The sequence below is a fragment of the Labrus bergylta genome, chromosome 7 (genome assembly GCF_963930695.1).
Source record: "Labrus bergylta chromosome 7, fLabBer1.1, whole genome shotgun sequence".
Taxonomy (NCBI): Eukaryota; Metazoa; Chordata; class Actinopteri; order Labriformes; family Labridae; genus Labrus; species Labrus bergylta.
The window spans coordinates 23,388,316-23,403,813 of NC_089201.1; the positions used below are offsets into that span (position 1 = coordinate 23,388,316).

The 15,498-nt window shown below is 39.9% G+C and overlaps 1 protein-coding gene across 1 annotated transcript; it reads left to right on the forward strand.

Moving 5' to 3' along the window:
- Positions 1-255: 255 nt before the first annotated feature.
- On the forward strand, positions 256-7,882 carry hbp1 (HMG-box transcription factor 1). The gene is made up of 11 exons (XM_020660018.3): positions 256-376; positions 1,687-1,854; positions 1,954-2,134; positions 2,354-2,474; positions 2,599-2,713; positions 3,344-3,462; positions 4,246-4,402; positions 4,607-4,751; positions 5,299-5,586; positions 6,695-6,836; positions 6,942-7,882. Exons 2-11 carry the CDS (start codon positions 1,782-1,784, stop codon positions 6,957-6,959), a joined length of 1,359 nt encoding a protein of 452 aa, XP_020515674.1. The 5' UTR covers positions 256-376; positions 1,687-1,781; the 3' UTR covers positions 6,960-7,882.
- The last annotated feature ends 7,616 nt before the right edge of the window (positions 7,883-15,498 follow it).

Here is a 15,498-nt window from a genome sequence, read left to right on the forward strand (position 1 = left end):
CTTGTGTATTGTCATGCAATTGCTAATTACGTTTTAATTTGAAGTGAAAGCAAAGATCAAATAACAAGGGGGAGGGAAATCATCTCGAAAGTAATATGGGTAAATTGTTCTCTAGATTGAAAAATACCCATGTATTGTTCCTGTTATTGCCAATCAGCTGTTACTGGGTAGTAACAGGCATGTACTTTCATCCAATGATACGATAATCAACAAAACATGCCCCGCCTTCGTTGTTTTTCTCAGCAGTATGAACCAATGCGATGCCAGGATTCTTGTTTCTGACGTTATTTCCAGCCAATGGGAGGCTTTCTCGCGAACGATTCATTCCCACCCCTCGAGTGAATGCCAGAGAGTTTCTTGATGGCGACAGGGTTTGGTAAGTGGGAAGTGAACTACTTTTTTTCGAATTAATAATTACTTACAACTAGATTTAAATTTGAGCATTTTGTGTGCCGCGACTTCGCGCGTCAAACCTGTTGTTTTAACGGGGTTGTCATCCGTTAAATCGACGTCAAACGACATTTTGCTCGACAGTGCTTTTTTTTTTTTTCCCCTGCGAGGCTTGTTGTTTTGATGATATCCAATCCATCCAACTTGAGTTTTCCCTCGTATCAAAACTAGTCATTCATGTGGTAAAATCTGCACCTTTTTAGCGTAAAGATATCGTCTAGTGTGTTCTGGTTGTTTTCGTGTCATTCATTTTAAACGGAGCAGAGAGGGTTGCGTCATGCCTCAACTTGTTGACATTCTTTTGTTTACAGTGTTAGACTCGACAGCCACTGGGTTGAACTGAAGACACTGCTGCTGCTTTTGAGTAGTGGGAGAATAGCAGGCCTGCTGTCCGAGTTGTCTTTTTTTTTTTTTTTTTTTTTTTTTTACTTTTGCTTTTATATTAACAGTTTGTTAATTTCCGTGTTTGCGGAGTGAAAGCAGCGGGTCGTGTTGTTGAACTTGAGGAACACTGTCAGAACACTTAGCCTACCTTTATTCCTTCTTTGTTGTGTATTTAATTCATACGGGTTTTAGAGCATTGTTATGCAGGTTCTACATTTTTTTTTTTTTTTTTTTACTTTGCGTGTCACTAGGTTACTTTCAAACGAGCCAAACACATTTCACCCTGTCCACATCTTTCATCCTTTTTTTTTCTTCAGTTCATTGTACGAACCGTCATACGTCACTTTTCTTCACAAATTTCTTTTATTTGACACTTTTGCTACGCAGTTGTGAATGAATGAGCACTGGTACGCATGCGCCAAATCCTTTTAAGTTTATAAACAAGGCCTCCACGCAGCTGGTCACATGACTTGTCTCAGGGGTGTACTGTGTCGACTCAGAGACAAAGGATTCCCGACAGACTGCCATTCTTTTTCCTTTATATTTATGCTTAACATGGAATGTCACGTCAATGACATCTTACCTCTTGGGGAAGTGTTGATTTACTGTCATCTGAAATCAGACTGTGTATTATGTTAATGTATTTAACTGCATGGATCATTCATTGTCTTAATGAAACAAAACTGCATCCTCGGCCACCCAGTTTTAAATTTAGAGTAAACAAGAGTCAATTTCCATGAAGAATGAGTAGTTATTGTGTGAAACTGATAGATAATTTGTAGAAATAATTATGCAACAATTCCTTTTTGTTTGTGAAATCTCTTAATATCGCATTTTTTTGGCACAAACCAGATGGTGATGCAGGATAAGAAGATGGAATCTGAGTGAGTTGACCTGCAGTCAGTCAAAAAAAAAAAGAAAAGAAGAAACAGCAAAACATTGTCAGAATGGATGAATCCTTTGATCCACTTAAGTGTAATGAGGACCTGCCTTCATCCCCTGGGTGCAACATGGATTATGGTAAAATCCTAAATCTTCAAGAAAGCACATTCTACATGAAAGCAAATAAAGATTTACCATTATATATGTTTATGAAAATCATTCTCTACCTCTCCCAAGATGACCTGCCAGAGTTGCAGGAGGTGGAAGAAGACCAGAGGTCTCCAGGGTTATTTCAGGTTGCAGCCGGGGTGTCTCACCAGGAGCTCAGCTGCTCCCCCCGCACCAACTGGCTCACTGAGCTGGCCAACATTGCCACCAGTCCTCAGAGCCCTCTGCTGAAGAACGCCCCACACAAAAGGTTTGTCCCAAAATAAGCCAGAATGAAAGTCGTCTTAGTATTAAGTATGCATATACATTTGACACGTGTAAAAAATACATCCCTACATCCCCCACTTAACACCCTGCTCGTTCTGAACACACTGATAACATCAGCTGTCTTTGAGTTATAATATATGGGCTAATATAATTGAATGTGTTATTGTGACACATGTTCATTAGAATATAATTTTTTTTCCAGATCTTCTCCAGTCCACATCTTTGGCAACAGTAACAGTTTACATTCCTACGCTCGGCCTCCATTAGCCAGTAGCGCACCCAACCCGTCCCGGGGCTACCTCAGGGAGCGCAGGCGTGTCAGGGTAACACTTTCTCTTACAATATCTGTCTCTGAAAACCTAACAATCCTTCATTATTCACCTGTAATTTCTGTATGAATAGTAGTGTGTTAAGTGATTTTAATTTATTTTCTTATTATGAATGCAGGCCAGCAGTGAATCAGAGTCTGGAGTTTTCTCGATGTCCTCATCTTTTTCTGATGATGAAGATATGGCCTGGTCTCACTCTTGGCCATCCACAGCCTGGCATGGCTTCCTCAAAGGTGCCTACATAATGTTTAAAACCACCAGTGAACGCACACACGACAGCTAACCCTAAAGCTTTTCTTAGAACTTCTTGAAATAAGAAAATGGTCTTGAGATTTTCATCCCATAGATTGAAAAATCAAGATCTCCTATTAAGCAGTTTGTGTCAATCTAAACTCCCCATATTTTTTCTAAAAAACATTTTAAAAAAAGTTATTTAAACCAGTTATGTTAAAATTTGAAATATTTATTTTACTTTATAAACTGTAAATAAATATTTATATTATCACTCAAATTGAGCTGAGCTGACAAGCATTCAGAGCCTCACTAGTACCAGGTCTAATACCAGGGTCTCCTGTGACAATGTAGAGATGCAAACAAACTAGTTTTGAGTTTCCTTCCATAAAACAGCCTCCACTAAAGAGCAACACCTCCCTCTGCACAATATGAGAATGTGTCATTGATCATAGCAGTGTAGCGGTCTCATCAGGACAAGAAAAATCTCCCTTTGCCACGATGAGCATAATTCACATTTGTAGAAATTCTGACCTCATGTGTCTAAACAGCTGAACTGCAGCCGTTTTATTTTTGAATTCATACCAACTGCTAATTCATCCGTTGTGTCTCACTGTTGTGTTTATATTCAGGAACCCGCCTGCGCTTCCACAGAGGTCCTAATGTGGAGTGGCAAGATGCAGATGAACTCAGAGACTCTGATGAAGACTCAGATGATGAAACCATGATGCCGTCCTCCTCCTCTCTGAAGGTATGCTACATATACTGAGCTTAGAATGTTTTTTTATATCCTATTTGTAATAGTTATACTTTGAAATGCTCACCAGGTGAATACAACTTGTGTTTAGTGTTGCTGCTAAGATGAGAGAGAGAGAGAGAGAGAGAGAGAGAGAGATATATATATATATGAGTGCATGACCTGGGTTCATGACTGGATTTTGCAAACCTTGCATCCTTTAAACTTTGAAGAGGTGGTCTCATTTAGCATCGCAGATATCATCATTGTTCAGACAAGGAGAGACCAAGTTGTTTTTACATCAATTGCTCTTTTTTCTATTTTTCTTCCCACCGTTGAGTACAGAAACCTGTCAATAGCCATTTTCACATATGCACTCCTGAAAAGTTCAAAAATTTCAGGCAGACTGCCCCTCCAATCTTTCTGAGTTGCTTGTTCACACATGCACCTCACAGCCGGTGAATATCCCTGTTGGGCAAGAGGGAGGGTTGTGTCATGAGGCAAGACATTACCCACAAAGAACAAGATGGAAGGCAAGAAAGTCTGAGGCTATCATCAGATTTTTTTTTGACTTATTCTCAAAGCTATGTTTATTTCGACACATTTCACAATATCATCCAAAGAGCTGAGAAGAACATACTGGCCAACAGAAACATAATGAGGCACTTTTGTTACGTGTATGGAGATTGCACCAGTCTCATTCATACAGTCTTTGGTGTGAACGTCACCACTCCCTCCCGCATGCTCGCAGTGAATTTTCCTGAATACTCCTGTAATTGTCTCTTGCTTCCCTTACAGAGATACGGCTCAGAGGGGCTGAAGTTGGTGAACCATGAGGAGACTGTATCTTTTGGCCAGGTAGTTCTTAAACTGACCTTTGACCCAGGCTCACCTGATGAAGGCCTTTTATCAGCCGAATGCCGACTGGATCACCCGTTTTTTGTAAAAAATAAAGGTAATATTTACCATATGTTTTGTTCTGTCACAAAAAGATGAATATCAGCTTCCTTTAAGAGACGCAAAAAAAAAAAAAAACAGATTTAAAGGCAATATGTGACATTAGCCTTTGCCAACAGAAGTTAAACAATGTTTTTTAGTTTATTTTAATAGACAGCTTTATGATCATAATAATCTGTAACTCACCATCTGTGTTTCTCAGGGTGGTCTTCCTTTTATCCGAGCCTTACTGTGGTGCATCATGGGATCCCGTGCTATGAGATGCAATTGGGCGATGTGTGTCTGCCACCAAACCACCCAGATGCCATTAACTGCGATGACTCTGTTGTCTTTGACACCTTCAGAAGGTACACATTTGTTGGATATTGCTTTAGGTAATAAGGTACTTTTGAAATAGCGGATCAAATGATAACTTGATGAGGTGTCAATATGTAAGTGATCGTTGTATTGATGAACATGAATAGAATTAGCAACTGAATCTGCAGCTTTCAAATACAAGCTCTCTGTTTAGCCGTCTGACCCAAAACTAATCTGATGTGTTTTACTATCACCACTTTCATAGAGTTTTTTCAGCTACAGCAGCTAGCTATTCTTAGATAGGAACAAACAAATCACTAAACCCTCTGTACACTACCTGCTTAGCAAAGAATACCAGATATTTCCCTCAGGATGAGAAGCAGCCAAATCTGAGAAAAGAGAAGCTTTGAGGAGAGTCAATTTTGGACTTCTGGTGGTCCTACACAGTGAAATTTGGTATATAAGAATACCTATTTCTTGATTTAAAAGCAAGTGTGACCAATATACCAACCATAGCACACACACACACCATGTAAACATGAAACAGAAAAGTTGATCTTACCATTGACGTCGTCTCTTCCTTTGTTTCTCCTGTAGTTACGACTTCACCCCACTAGATTCCTCAGCCGTGTATGTTCTCAGCAGCATGGCTCGTCAGCGCAGGACGTCCCTTTCTAGTGGGGGGGCTGTCAGTCCGGACTGTGATAAACTCGAGCGCTCCTGCTCTCCACAATCCTCCACAAACAAATCACACAGGAGCAACACCTCAGGGACAGCCATTGCTGCCACACCCACAAAATGCAAGCGGCCAATGAATGCCTTTATGCTCTTTGCCAAGAAGTACAGAGTGGAGTACACACAGATGTATCCTGGGAAGGACAACAGGTATGAAAAAGTCTGTGAGATCCGGTTCTCTCATTCAAACTAGCATGTTTGGAATTTCTTTTTTTATGAATACATTTTTTAACCACTTTGTTCAATCAAATGACACCACACTCCTCCCTGAAAGAGTGTGGGTAGTTGTTATATTGAGCTCAGAGATCATATACAGTGAGAAGGATGTTACAGTTTGTACTCTAGATGAGTCATTCCAAACACTCAGCATAGTTCTTTGTTCTTTGTTCTTTTTGTTTGACCAAAGGCAACTTTGGACCGGTGGGATCACAATAAACCAGAAACATTGGCCTGACTTAGTCCATGAGCTTAGCTTTATTTGAAGTGAAGAAGAGAGAGTGGGAAGTGTTCTTTACAGAACCTCTACAGCACAGTGATCTTTCTTACTCATATCATGTTGGTACATAAATCTACAGATTAAAAACATGACATTATACCTGAACATATTAAGTCAACACAGAAAGAATGCCTCATGAACCTCTGAGCCCCTAAAAGTAAGGAGAAAGTTACCCGGTCATCCAAAACTAAATCAGTCAAAAGAATGATGTTTACATAGGTTATATACTGGTAAATAATACCAGTTCTAATATCTGGATCAGCTGTGAACACATGGTAACACAATAAAATGAGTAATGATTATTCCACCTGTAAGACCCATTGTTAAAAGTTGAATTGTAATAGATCTCCAAGGCAGATTTTGACCTACTTATCGATAGTAGACAAACAAGATAGTGGTTTTTATTGTCCTATTTTCCTTTCAGTTGGCGTACCATGTGAGTAAATGTAGTGTAGATGTTTTATCAAGCTCTGCTGTATAAAGAACAGTCAGTGCAGTTGTATTATCTTGGACCATTACACTTCAATTTATTAGTACTGACCTTAATTCTTTATTTAAAGCCACAGGTCCCATCTTTTCCTCCAAGGTTGCAGCCCTGCCTTTATGGCAACATTTAATTAACAATAATTTAAAATATAGGCATTTCGTTTTCTGTGGCAAGGAAAGGAAGTAGTAGAAACAAACAGCTAGGCCGACATAATAAAGACATTAATGCTGAACAGGTCAGGTCCTTGATCTTCTGTCTGTATCTTTACACTGCAGAGCCATCAGCGTCATCCTTGGTGACAAGTGGAAGAAGATGAAGAGTGAGGAGAGGAGGATGTACACCATGGAGGCCAAGGCTCTGGCTGAGGAGCAGAAGAGACTCAACCCGGACTGCTGGAAACGTAAAAGAACCAACTCAGTACGTACCTCACATCCATTATACGTACATATGGAACACACAGTGTGTCCACCCAGTCTTCAGTTTCAAACTTGTATCCCAACAGCTTGTGTTGTCTTTTAACAGGGTTCACAGCAGACCTAGATAATCCCCCTCACCCCCAGCTGTTGGTGTTTTGGCATGGCGAGGTGCCGGACAGAGTCTGATGGACCGCTTGATGCCTCTTTGCTCTTCTGTATTTTCAAGACTCGACTGTGATGCTGAATTCACTCGCTTTTTTTTTTTTTTTTTTGTAACCTTGAAACAATATTAGAGGGAAAACAAACAGATTTATGACCTATAAACAAACCATGTAATCTAGTCACTAACAATGCATATATTTTCTTATAGCTTTTATGTCAAAGATGTCTTATTCCCCTGAAATAAGAAAGAACCTTGTCAGTTATTTCAGGTGATTTCCTATTCATGGCTGGAGAATGAGAGCCTGTGGTGCTATGCTCTAGTGCAGATGGAGCAGTTAACAGCGAGTGTGTATTTATAATTGTACAAAGGGGAATTTAAGAACCTTATCACATCAGCTTATATATAGTCTATTTGTAACATTCAATATATTGCACAGATTGGTACCCTTTTCATACATTTTTAATACAGTATATATTCTGCAGATGAACTATGGCTAAAGGTTTAAGATCCTGCCAAGTCTTTACAGCAATGTCCCCCAACCACCAGGCCATATGATGATAGGGCTCAAGCATGTGGTGGTGGGTTTACACTCAGTCACAAATCACTTCAGGCCTTCACTGTAAGTGTTTGTTTCTTATGCACTTTATATAAATATGTAATCTAATCCTATACAGCCATTGTATACTGGTGGAAACCATTTGTATAATACTGCTAGTAGCTTGATAGTTATCTGTTGGACACAATCGTGGCCCAGTAGCCATGTTCTGCTTTCAGGTTGCCACTGAATTTGTAATGCTTTGTTCATAATGTACAGGTTTCACAGCCCCAACAACCTCTTGCACAAAATATCCTTGTATCATATTATAAATAATTTTTTAAACTTGCTTCTTTTCCAATTGTTTTTTTTTTTTGTTGTTGCATAAACTGTAATTACAACCTGTGGGGGTGCTCGGCTTTGTGTTGGAACACTAAGCTCCTTTGCTTTGAACACTTCTCATCTTCCTCCTGTGAACGAGTGCATGTCCATGAACGACGTGCTGAACCAGGCACATTTTACTCTCAAGCTTTCAAGAGCTCTCGATGTCCACTGATCTAAAACGTCCAACTGGTAAAGCCTGAAGTCTCCAGACAACAACACAGTTAAAAGTACGCTTCTGTTTCTCTGCTGTCCGCAGCATCAAAAACCGCCTTGAACAGACGCTATCAAAGCCTCCCAAGGAGCAATTGTTCTGAAGTAGGATTATTCGCTCTTGGGCTGAATGAGGAGAACGGTGAAGGTTTTTTAATTGAATCTTTTACTCACTGGGATCCTGGCCTCTTTCCCCCGGAGATGAAGCAAGGATCTGAAAAGAAATGAAAATGAAGGAACACATTATCATACGCTTTTTAAATGGTGACGATGTGTCAGAGGAAGACAAAACATCTAGTGATGTAGTTTCAGGTACAAGATTTGCTTAATTACACATTAACCAATTGTCTTGCTCTCTTGTACAGACTTGATACAAAATAACTGTCAGCACTAACATTTAGAAAGACTGTCGCAAGGAAATATTATAGTTATTTTGAACCTTTATTTAACAAGGTAATAAACCCTTTGAGATCAAGCTCTCTTTCACAAAGGTGACCTGGCCATGAGGGCAGCAGCATACGTCACTATAAACATTAGGGGATTAAGAAATGTGACATTTTCATGGTTAGAGCCAGGGGGCGCTGTCACTCCATTTTTGGTCAGCAGAAGAGCTCATACTTTCCCTCATTGATAAACACATCCGTCTTAATCCTGTCTTTATCAAAGACAACATCATTGATAATGTTCAAACCTTCAACGTGCTGCAGTCGGATGGTAATTAAGCTGTAAGTGATAAAGATTTCACCTTCATACATCTGTTGAAAAAGCATCCCCCCCAACACAAACACTGAGTACTTAATATTTCATGAGTATTAATATTTCCAGGGCCTCGCTTTTCTGAAAGTAGAAAACGGTTAGTCATAATGGCCAGCAGTGCGTTCCTCATGAAATAAAAATGATCAGCACCCTGCGAACCTCTCACACATTGGGAATCTATTTATAGCCGATCTGCAACGAGCCACTCCACGATGAGCCGAGTTGAATACTTCATGGAGTGTATGAGGAAATGGAAAGTTGTGTCCTCCGATGTGCTTCTGGCTGAGTCCTATTTGAAGTTCAGATGAAGAACCAAAGAACTACAGCAGTGATATTACGGGCAGAAATGAAAAGCATTTTTCAAATCTTGTCACAGTTTTGTAAATTAAAACAATGTGTCACTGTCGAGGGGCAGCTTCTATAATGTGGAAGCAGAGTTGTTCATTTATTAACTTCAGTGTGTGGCCAGTACAGAAACATGTGCTGCTGTAAAAACACACACACACACACACACACACACACACACACACACACACACACACACACATACACACACACACACTCTGTCAGCTCACGTTTGATTCTATTGACTCATGTACTGACGTTTGAGCGAGGATGACAATTTAAAAGAGCTTATTAGGAATATCAAAAGGACAGATTAATGTTAACTGTGGCGAGTTCGTTTTGTAAATTTTTAATTGAATTACAAATTGTCAACTTCTGTGCAGCAAAAAAAACAAAAAAACAATCACCAAATTCATTTTAGGTTACTGGGCTACAATGTGCAGAGTAAGGTATTTTGCACAAATGCATATATGCATAAGGTCTTTTGACGGGAACAATTAGTGAATGAAATGAATACTAAAATGAACAATTAGAACAGAGGAATAGTGAGGCAGGGATCATCTCTGCTGGCTTCCTTCTTAGATCACAAGCTGCACCTTAATCAAGGCTTTTTAATCAGGGGCAATTAGCTTCAATAATGCACAGAGAGATAGCAGACTCTCGCTGTCTCTGAGAGAGCTATGTGTTTGTGTTTGTGTCTGGCTGTCAGCTCTAAATGTTGGTTATCTATGGGTACGTTTCTAAAACTGGTTAACATAACAGCATGATCTGTAAAAGGAAGGATGATCGGAACAGAAAAAAAGGAGCTTGAGGTTTGATACTTACAGTACCTTTATAATATTATCATTCATTTTGATAAATTGTAGTGCTAAGTACTTTGGTATATATCTTCATGGTCATTTGTCACTTGTCTCAAAGAAAAGGAGTGGAGATCACAGGAGGTCTCCTTTGCCATCAGGGGCAGCTCACTGCTGCGGTGACATTTTAAAGAGTTCTGCAGGTTCACTGGACTGTCAACAGTCACAGAGGGTAAGAATGTGGCAAAGTAGTGAGTGACAGATGGGTTCAAATTTCCATTTTAGTATAAACCAAGATCAATTCTTGTCTTACTCTCTTCCCTTGACCTTCAGTCTTTTGCAATATAAAAAGATAGATAGCTGGATACTTTATTGATCCCGGGGGAAATTCAAATCTCCTGCATATGCAAACTCAGTCATTTTGTTTGACATTGAAGTGCATCATTGCTTTTAGTGGCATGTTAGTGTCAGGGATTTGTTCTTTTTAAACCTCACTCAAAAAATTGAGACCTAATCCTGCAGCTGGACACAGAGATTTGTGTTGCGTGTGATGGACAGCTCAACACTTAACCTGAGAAACTTTAGGCAATTTTTCACTTTTGCTCAGACCGTCAGGAGAGCAGCGACTCCATGCTGTGAGTGTTATTCTGTCACCTCAGTAAGGTAGAGACACATTCAATCTTGGATTTAGAAGATGCTCCAGGAGTGCTGAAGTGCAGTGTTGTTGTCTGCACCTCACAGCTGCAAAAGGGGCAATGCTGAAAAAACAATCACTGCTCACTGACTGTAACCTTCAGTCAGGAGTTGGCTGTGGCTGCAGAGTGCATCCCCAAAGTGACAGAATGGTGCAGAAACCAACTTTCTCCAACACTGTCATTTATTGTAGCTGAATACATTTTTTTCAAATTTCCTTTCCAAAAGTCATTTTTAGTAATGTCAAAGACTTGAAATGTAACATATGTACAGTGAACTTTAATCACCTCATTGTGCATACGGATGAATGAATGGACTTACTGGAAAATCTGATGCTGATTTACAGTTTAAATTTAGCATGATGATCTGAAATCCAACAGACAATAAAATAAACTATCTGTTTACATTGTGGCCTGACCAATATTACATTTCTTAAAGGTAACATATTATGAAAAATACCCTACACTTTACCATATTTTTTTAACACCAATATGTATCCTTAGTCTGTTTACAAACCGCCAATTATGAGAAAAGTCCATCCTCTCCATCTTTTGCTGCTCCTCTTTTCAGAAAATGTGTGTGCAAACAAGCCGGTAGGAGATTTTCCCTTTATGACATCACAAAGGGCAGTAACCCCTCCCTCCTGTGGTTGACACTCCCACAGGTAGGTGTTTGTTCTGCCCTCTGAGTCCACCTTATCACCATAAAAAAAAATGGGAATAGTGCAAGGAAGCCCGAGCCACCCAATCCCTTCCAGAGAGGGGCGTGGTCAGAGACAGCTCATTTACATTTAAAGCTACAGACACAGAAACAGCCTGCTCTGAGCAGGGCTGAAATCAAGGGGTTTATAGGATGATAAAATACAGGATCAGAGTGGATCTATAACAATAAACTTCACAGACATGTTTTGGGGAGTTCTGAAACTTATTTAAACTGGTTGAAAAGGAGAATAATATGTGACCTTTAAGAATGATAGATGAGAGTCTAACCCACTGGTTACCCATCAGAAATAAAAAAAAGAAATCAAATTAGATGTTTTCTGGGAGTTGGACTTTGTTAAACATAAGGCATTTTAAAACATCAACAACAAACAAAATCATTTTCAAACTTTTTTAAAAACCAAGTGTTTACTTGATTAGTCCAGAATAAAGCTGGCAGATAAATGAATACTAAAAATAACTGTAGCCGCCATAATTCAAAGGCACCATGTTTCCCTTTGCTTGTGTCTGTTTCCTCCTCCATCTTCTTTCTTTTCCTCTCACACTAACAACATCTTTGTCCATTTGTACCACCAACATCTCTGCCTTTCTGTTTCTCTCTCCTTTGTGATTTGAGGACTAATTGGATGGTGTGTGAACATGGGTGAAAGGGGGGAAAATCATTCCATTTTCTTGTTTCACAGGTTTCAGGCCATAGAGAAGTGAGTTGAATAAATGTCCACGTTGATAGACTTTTCTCTTTGGTCTGACAGCTGAACAACAGAAACCACAGGACAGTCAAAGCTCTAAGCTTGAGAGTAGCCGGTGACACAGCCACTGCATGGTTAAACCAATCCACGCAAGTGCTCAGACTGAAGCTGCTGAGCTGGATTACACAGTTGTTAATGTAGACACGCAGATAAACCCAGGCCGAGTCACTTCCAGGTGACTGATCTCCAACACAGGAAGCTGAGTCACAACTATGTGATGTAACTTTTTAATATCGTTTAGTGTGGTTCTGAAAGGATCCGTTATATGATCAATCATTTGATCAATAACAAAATCAAATAATCGGCAAGAGTTTTCATAACTAATATGTTTATATTTTCTATAAACAATGATATCCTAAAATACTACTATATGTGTAACAGTAGCAGTTTTAAAATCGGAGGATTCCAGTGCGTCCAGTTGAACGTTGGTCATTTTGTTGAATATCCAGCAAACATTTGTTGAGACAATTCACTATGAGAATGATCAGATAACAATTCATGTGAGTAGAAAATGGGCTGAGATGTTGAGATATTTCACATAATGACTGGAAACATTTGTCTAATTGATTCAGGAGAAGACAATCTTGAGGATCACTGAAGTCATTAAGTTTTATCCACAGGAGATGATAAATGTCTACTTTTATGTTTTGAATTAAAGATTGGTTTTGGACTAGTGGTCAGATAAAAACAGTTTGTAGACACCACATGAGGCTCATAAAACTGTTAGTTATGCACTGACTCTTTTTAACAAACGGCAAGAGTTGCTAATCAAGATTAAAAAAAAAAAAAAGAGTTTCTTAGTATCTTGTTTCAAAATTCTTTGGTTTGGTCATTTAGGTTAAATGTGAAATCTTCCTAAAGGGCAAGATATTGTAACCATGCAAACACTCTCATAGTATTGAATATAATGCTAAACTAAAGATGGTTGGAGGCCTGATCGTAATCAAAGATGGGAGTGAAATCAAAGTGTTGCGTTTCTGTATTTACAGGTAGCATACTTTGAGGTTCACATAGTTTAATTGAGACAATGTTTTAGGCATAATGGCATACACTGCAGTATCAGGATATTCAGAGCTTGGCTATGATAATTGGTTTGGGAAAAGAAAATGTTGTATTGGTGCAAACTTCCAACTAAAAGTTATGTTCTTAATAATTGTAAAAAAAATTTTAGTAAATGTCAAAAATAAATAAATCTTTGAATGTATTGAGAAAGAGAGGATGTTCGCAAAGCAAAATCTTTCCCTTCTGTCAAACTGGTCATGAAATGAGATGTAATGACTTTGTAGTGCAGCCGGTTTATTGATCGGTTCATATTTTCCTAGATTAAAGTCAGGGTTCAGATTGAGGCCTGAGTCAGTGTGCGACTGCAAGCAGTAAACAGCCTCAGATCCACATACATAATTAACATCTCACAGAAATCAATAAGCAAGGAGTGTACCGCTAAAGAGACATCAAGACATGAAGAGAGAGAGACAGAGAGAAGGACAGAGAGAGAGAGAGAAGGACAGAGAGAGGGAGACTGAGAGAGAGTGAGACAAAAAGAGAGAGACAGAGAGACAGACAGAGACAGAGACAGACAGAGAGAGAGAAGGACAGAGAGAGGGAGACTGAGAGAGAGAGAGAGAGAGAAGGACAGAGAGAGCGAGACAGAAAGAGAGAGACAGAGAGACAGACAGACAGACAGACAGACAGACAGACAGAGAGAGAGAGAGAGGGAGAGAAGGACAGACAGAGAGAGAGAGAGAGAGAGAGAGAGGACAGAGAGAGAGAGAGAGAGAAGGACAGAGAGAGGGAGACAGAGAGAGAGACAGAAAGAGAGAGCGAGACAGAGAGAGAGACGGAGAGAAGGACAGAGAGACAGATAGAGAGAGAGAGAGAGAAGGACAGAGAGAGAGAGACAGAGAGAGAGACAGAAAGAGAGAGCGAGACAGAGAGAGAGACAGAGAGAAGGACAGAGAGACAGATAGAGAGAGAGAGAGAGAAGGACAGAGTGAGAGAGGACAGAGAGAGAGAGGGAGAGAGAGAGAGACAGAGAGAAAGACGGAGAGAGAGAGAGAGAGAGAGAGAGAGAGAGAGAGAGAGAGAGCCGGGGAGAGAGAGAGAGAGAGAGACAGAGAGAGAGAGAGAGAGAGAGAGAGAGAGAGCCGGGGAGAGAGAGAGAGAGAGAGAGAGAGAGAGAGAGAGAGAGAGAGAGAGAGAGAGAGAGCCGGGGAGAGAGAGAGAGAGAGAGACAGAGAGAGAGAGAGAGAGAGCCGGGGAGAGAGAGAGAGAGAGAGACAGAGAGAGAGACGGAGAGAAGGACAGAGAGACAGATAGAGAGAGAGAGAGAGAGAGAGAGAGAGAGGGGCGGAGAAGGACACCTGACTCCACTCGTGTTATGCTCCAGAGATCTACTGATGACTGAAAGGCAGCTTTATAAATAAATATTTGTTCAATAAAGCTCCATAAAATGTGTACTATCTTAACAGGAAATTATTCATTGATTGTTGACATACTTGAATTTCATTCAAAAGATAATTAGCTTGTTATTATCAACTGTTCCTTTTATCTTTTGTCATTGCCTTCCTGTCTGCCGAGGAGCCTGTGAATGTGAGGAGTCCAAACTATTGCAGTTAGCAGCGGTGACATAAGAAGACCGACAACAACAATGGAGATTATGCAGCAGAATAATTTACCAAAACAGGGGACTCATCGGTTTGAACAGGACGTCCAAAGCGACAGAACAGCTGGCTGGGGCTTGGCATGCTTTAAAATCATTACACGTGGGTGTACCTTCATTTGAGAGTTTAATATGTGTACAGAGATGATAAAGGCTCATGGACATGCCACTGACTGACTGTACTGCAGATCTCCATAGAGGCAGGGAGAGAGCTAGTAATAAGGACACGAGTGTATAGAGGTATGTATTTTTAGTCTAAAGATAGGCTTCTGTATACAGTTACAGCACATTAACTTTGACAGACACTAACTATCGAGAAAACTAACTCCCTCTGGTGTCTTATATATTCCTCCAGAAACATATAAGCATTACTTAGGATGAAGCTGTGTAATCAAACATCCGTCTGATTAACCAGGCTTAATCACTCCCTACATGTCAGTGGATCTGACTGTGAGTGTATTGTAGTGGCTGCTGGTAAATGCGTTTATGTTTTTGTTCGATGCTGAACGACTGTAAATGGAATTGTAAAATGGCCTTGAGCTTGTAAAGCGCTCTTCTAGTCTTCTGACTTCTCAAAGTGCTTTTACTCTGCAGGTCGCATCTACTCGTTCACACCCCATACTTACACTGATGGCAGAAGCTTCTATGTAAAG

What these genes read in the sequence shown, in the direction of transcription:
- hbp1 (XM_020660018.3), top strand. Translation starts at nt 1,782, where the DNA reads ATGGATGAATCCTTTGATCCACTTAAGTGTAATGAGGACCTGCCTTCA. An exon ending in TGGGTGCAACATGGATTATG is followed by an intron (nt 1,855 to 1,953) that starts GTAAAATCCTAA and finishes ACCTCTCCCAAG; the next exon opens with ATGACCTGCCAGAGTTGCAG. An exon ending in GTCTTTGACACCTTCAGAAG is followed by an intron (nt 4,752 to 5,298) that starts GTACACATTTGT and finishes TTTCTCCTGTAG; the next exon opens with TTACGACTTCACCCCACTAG.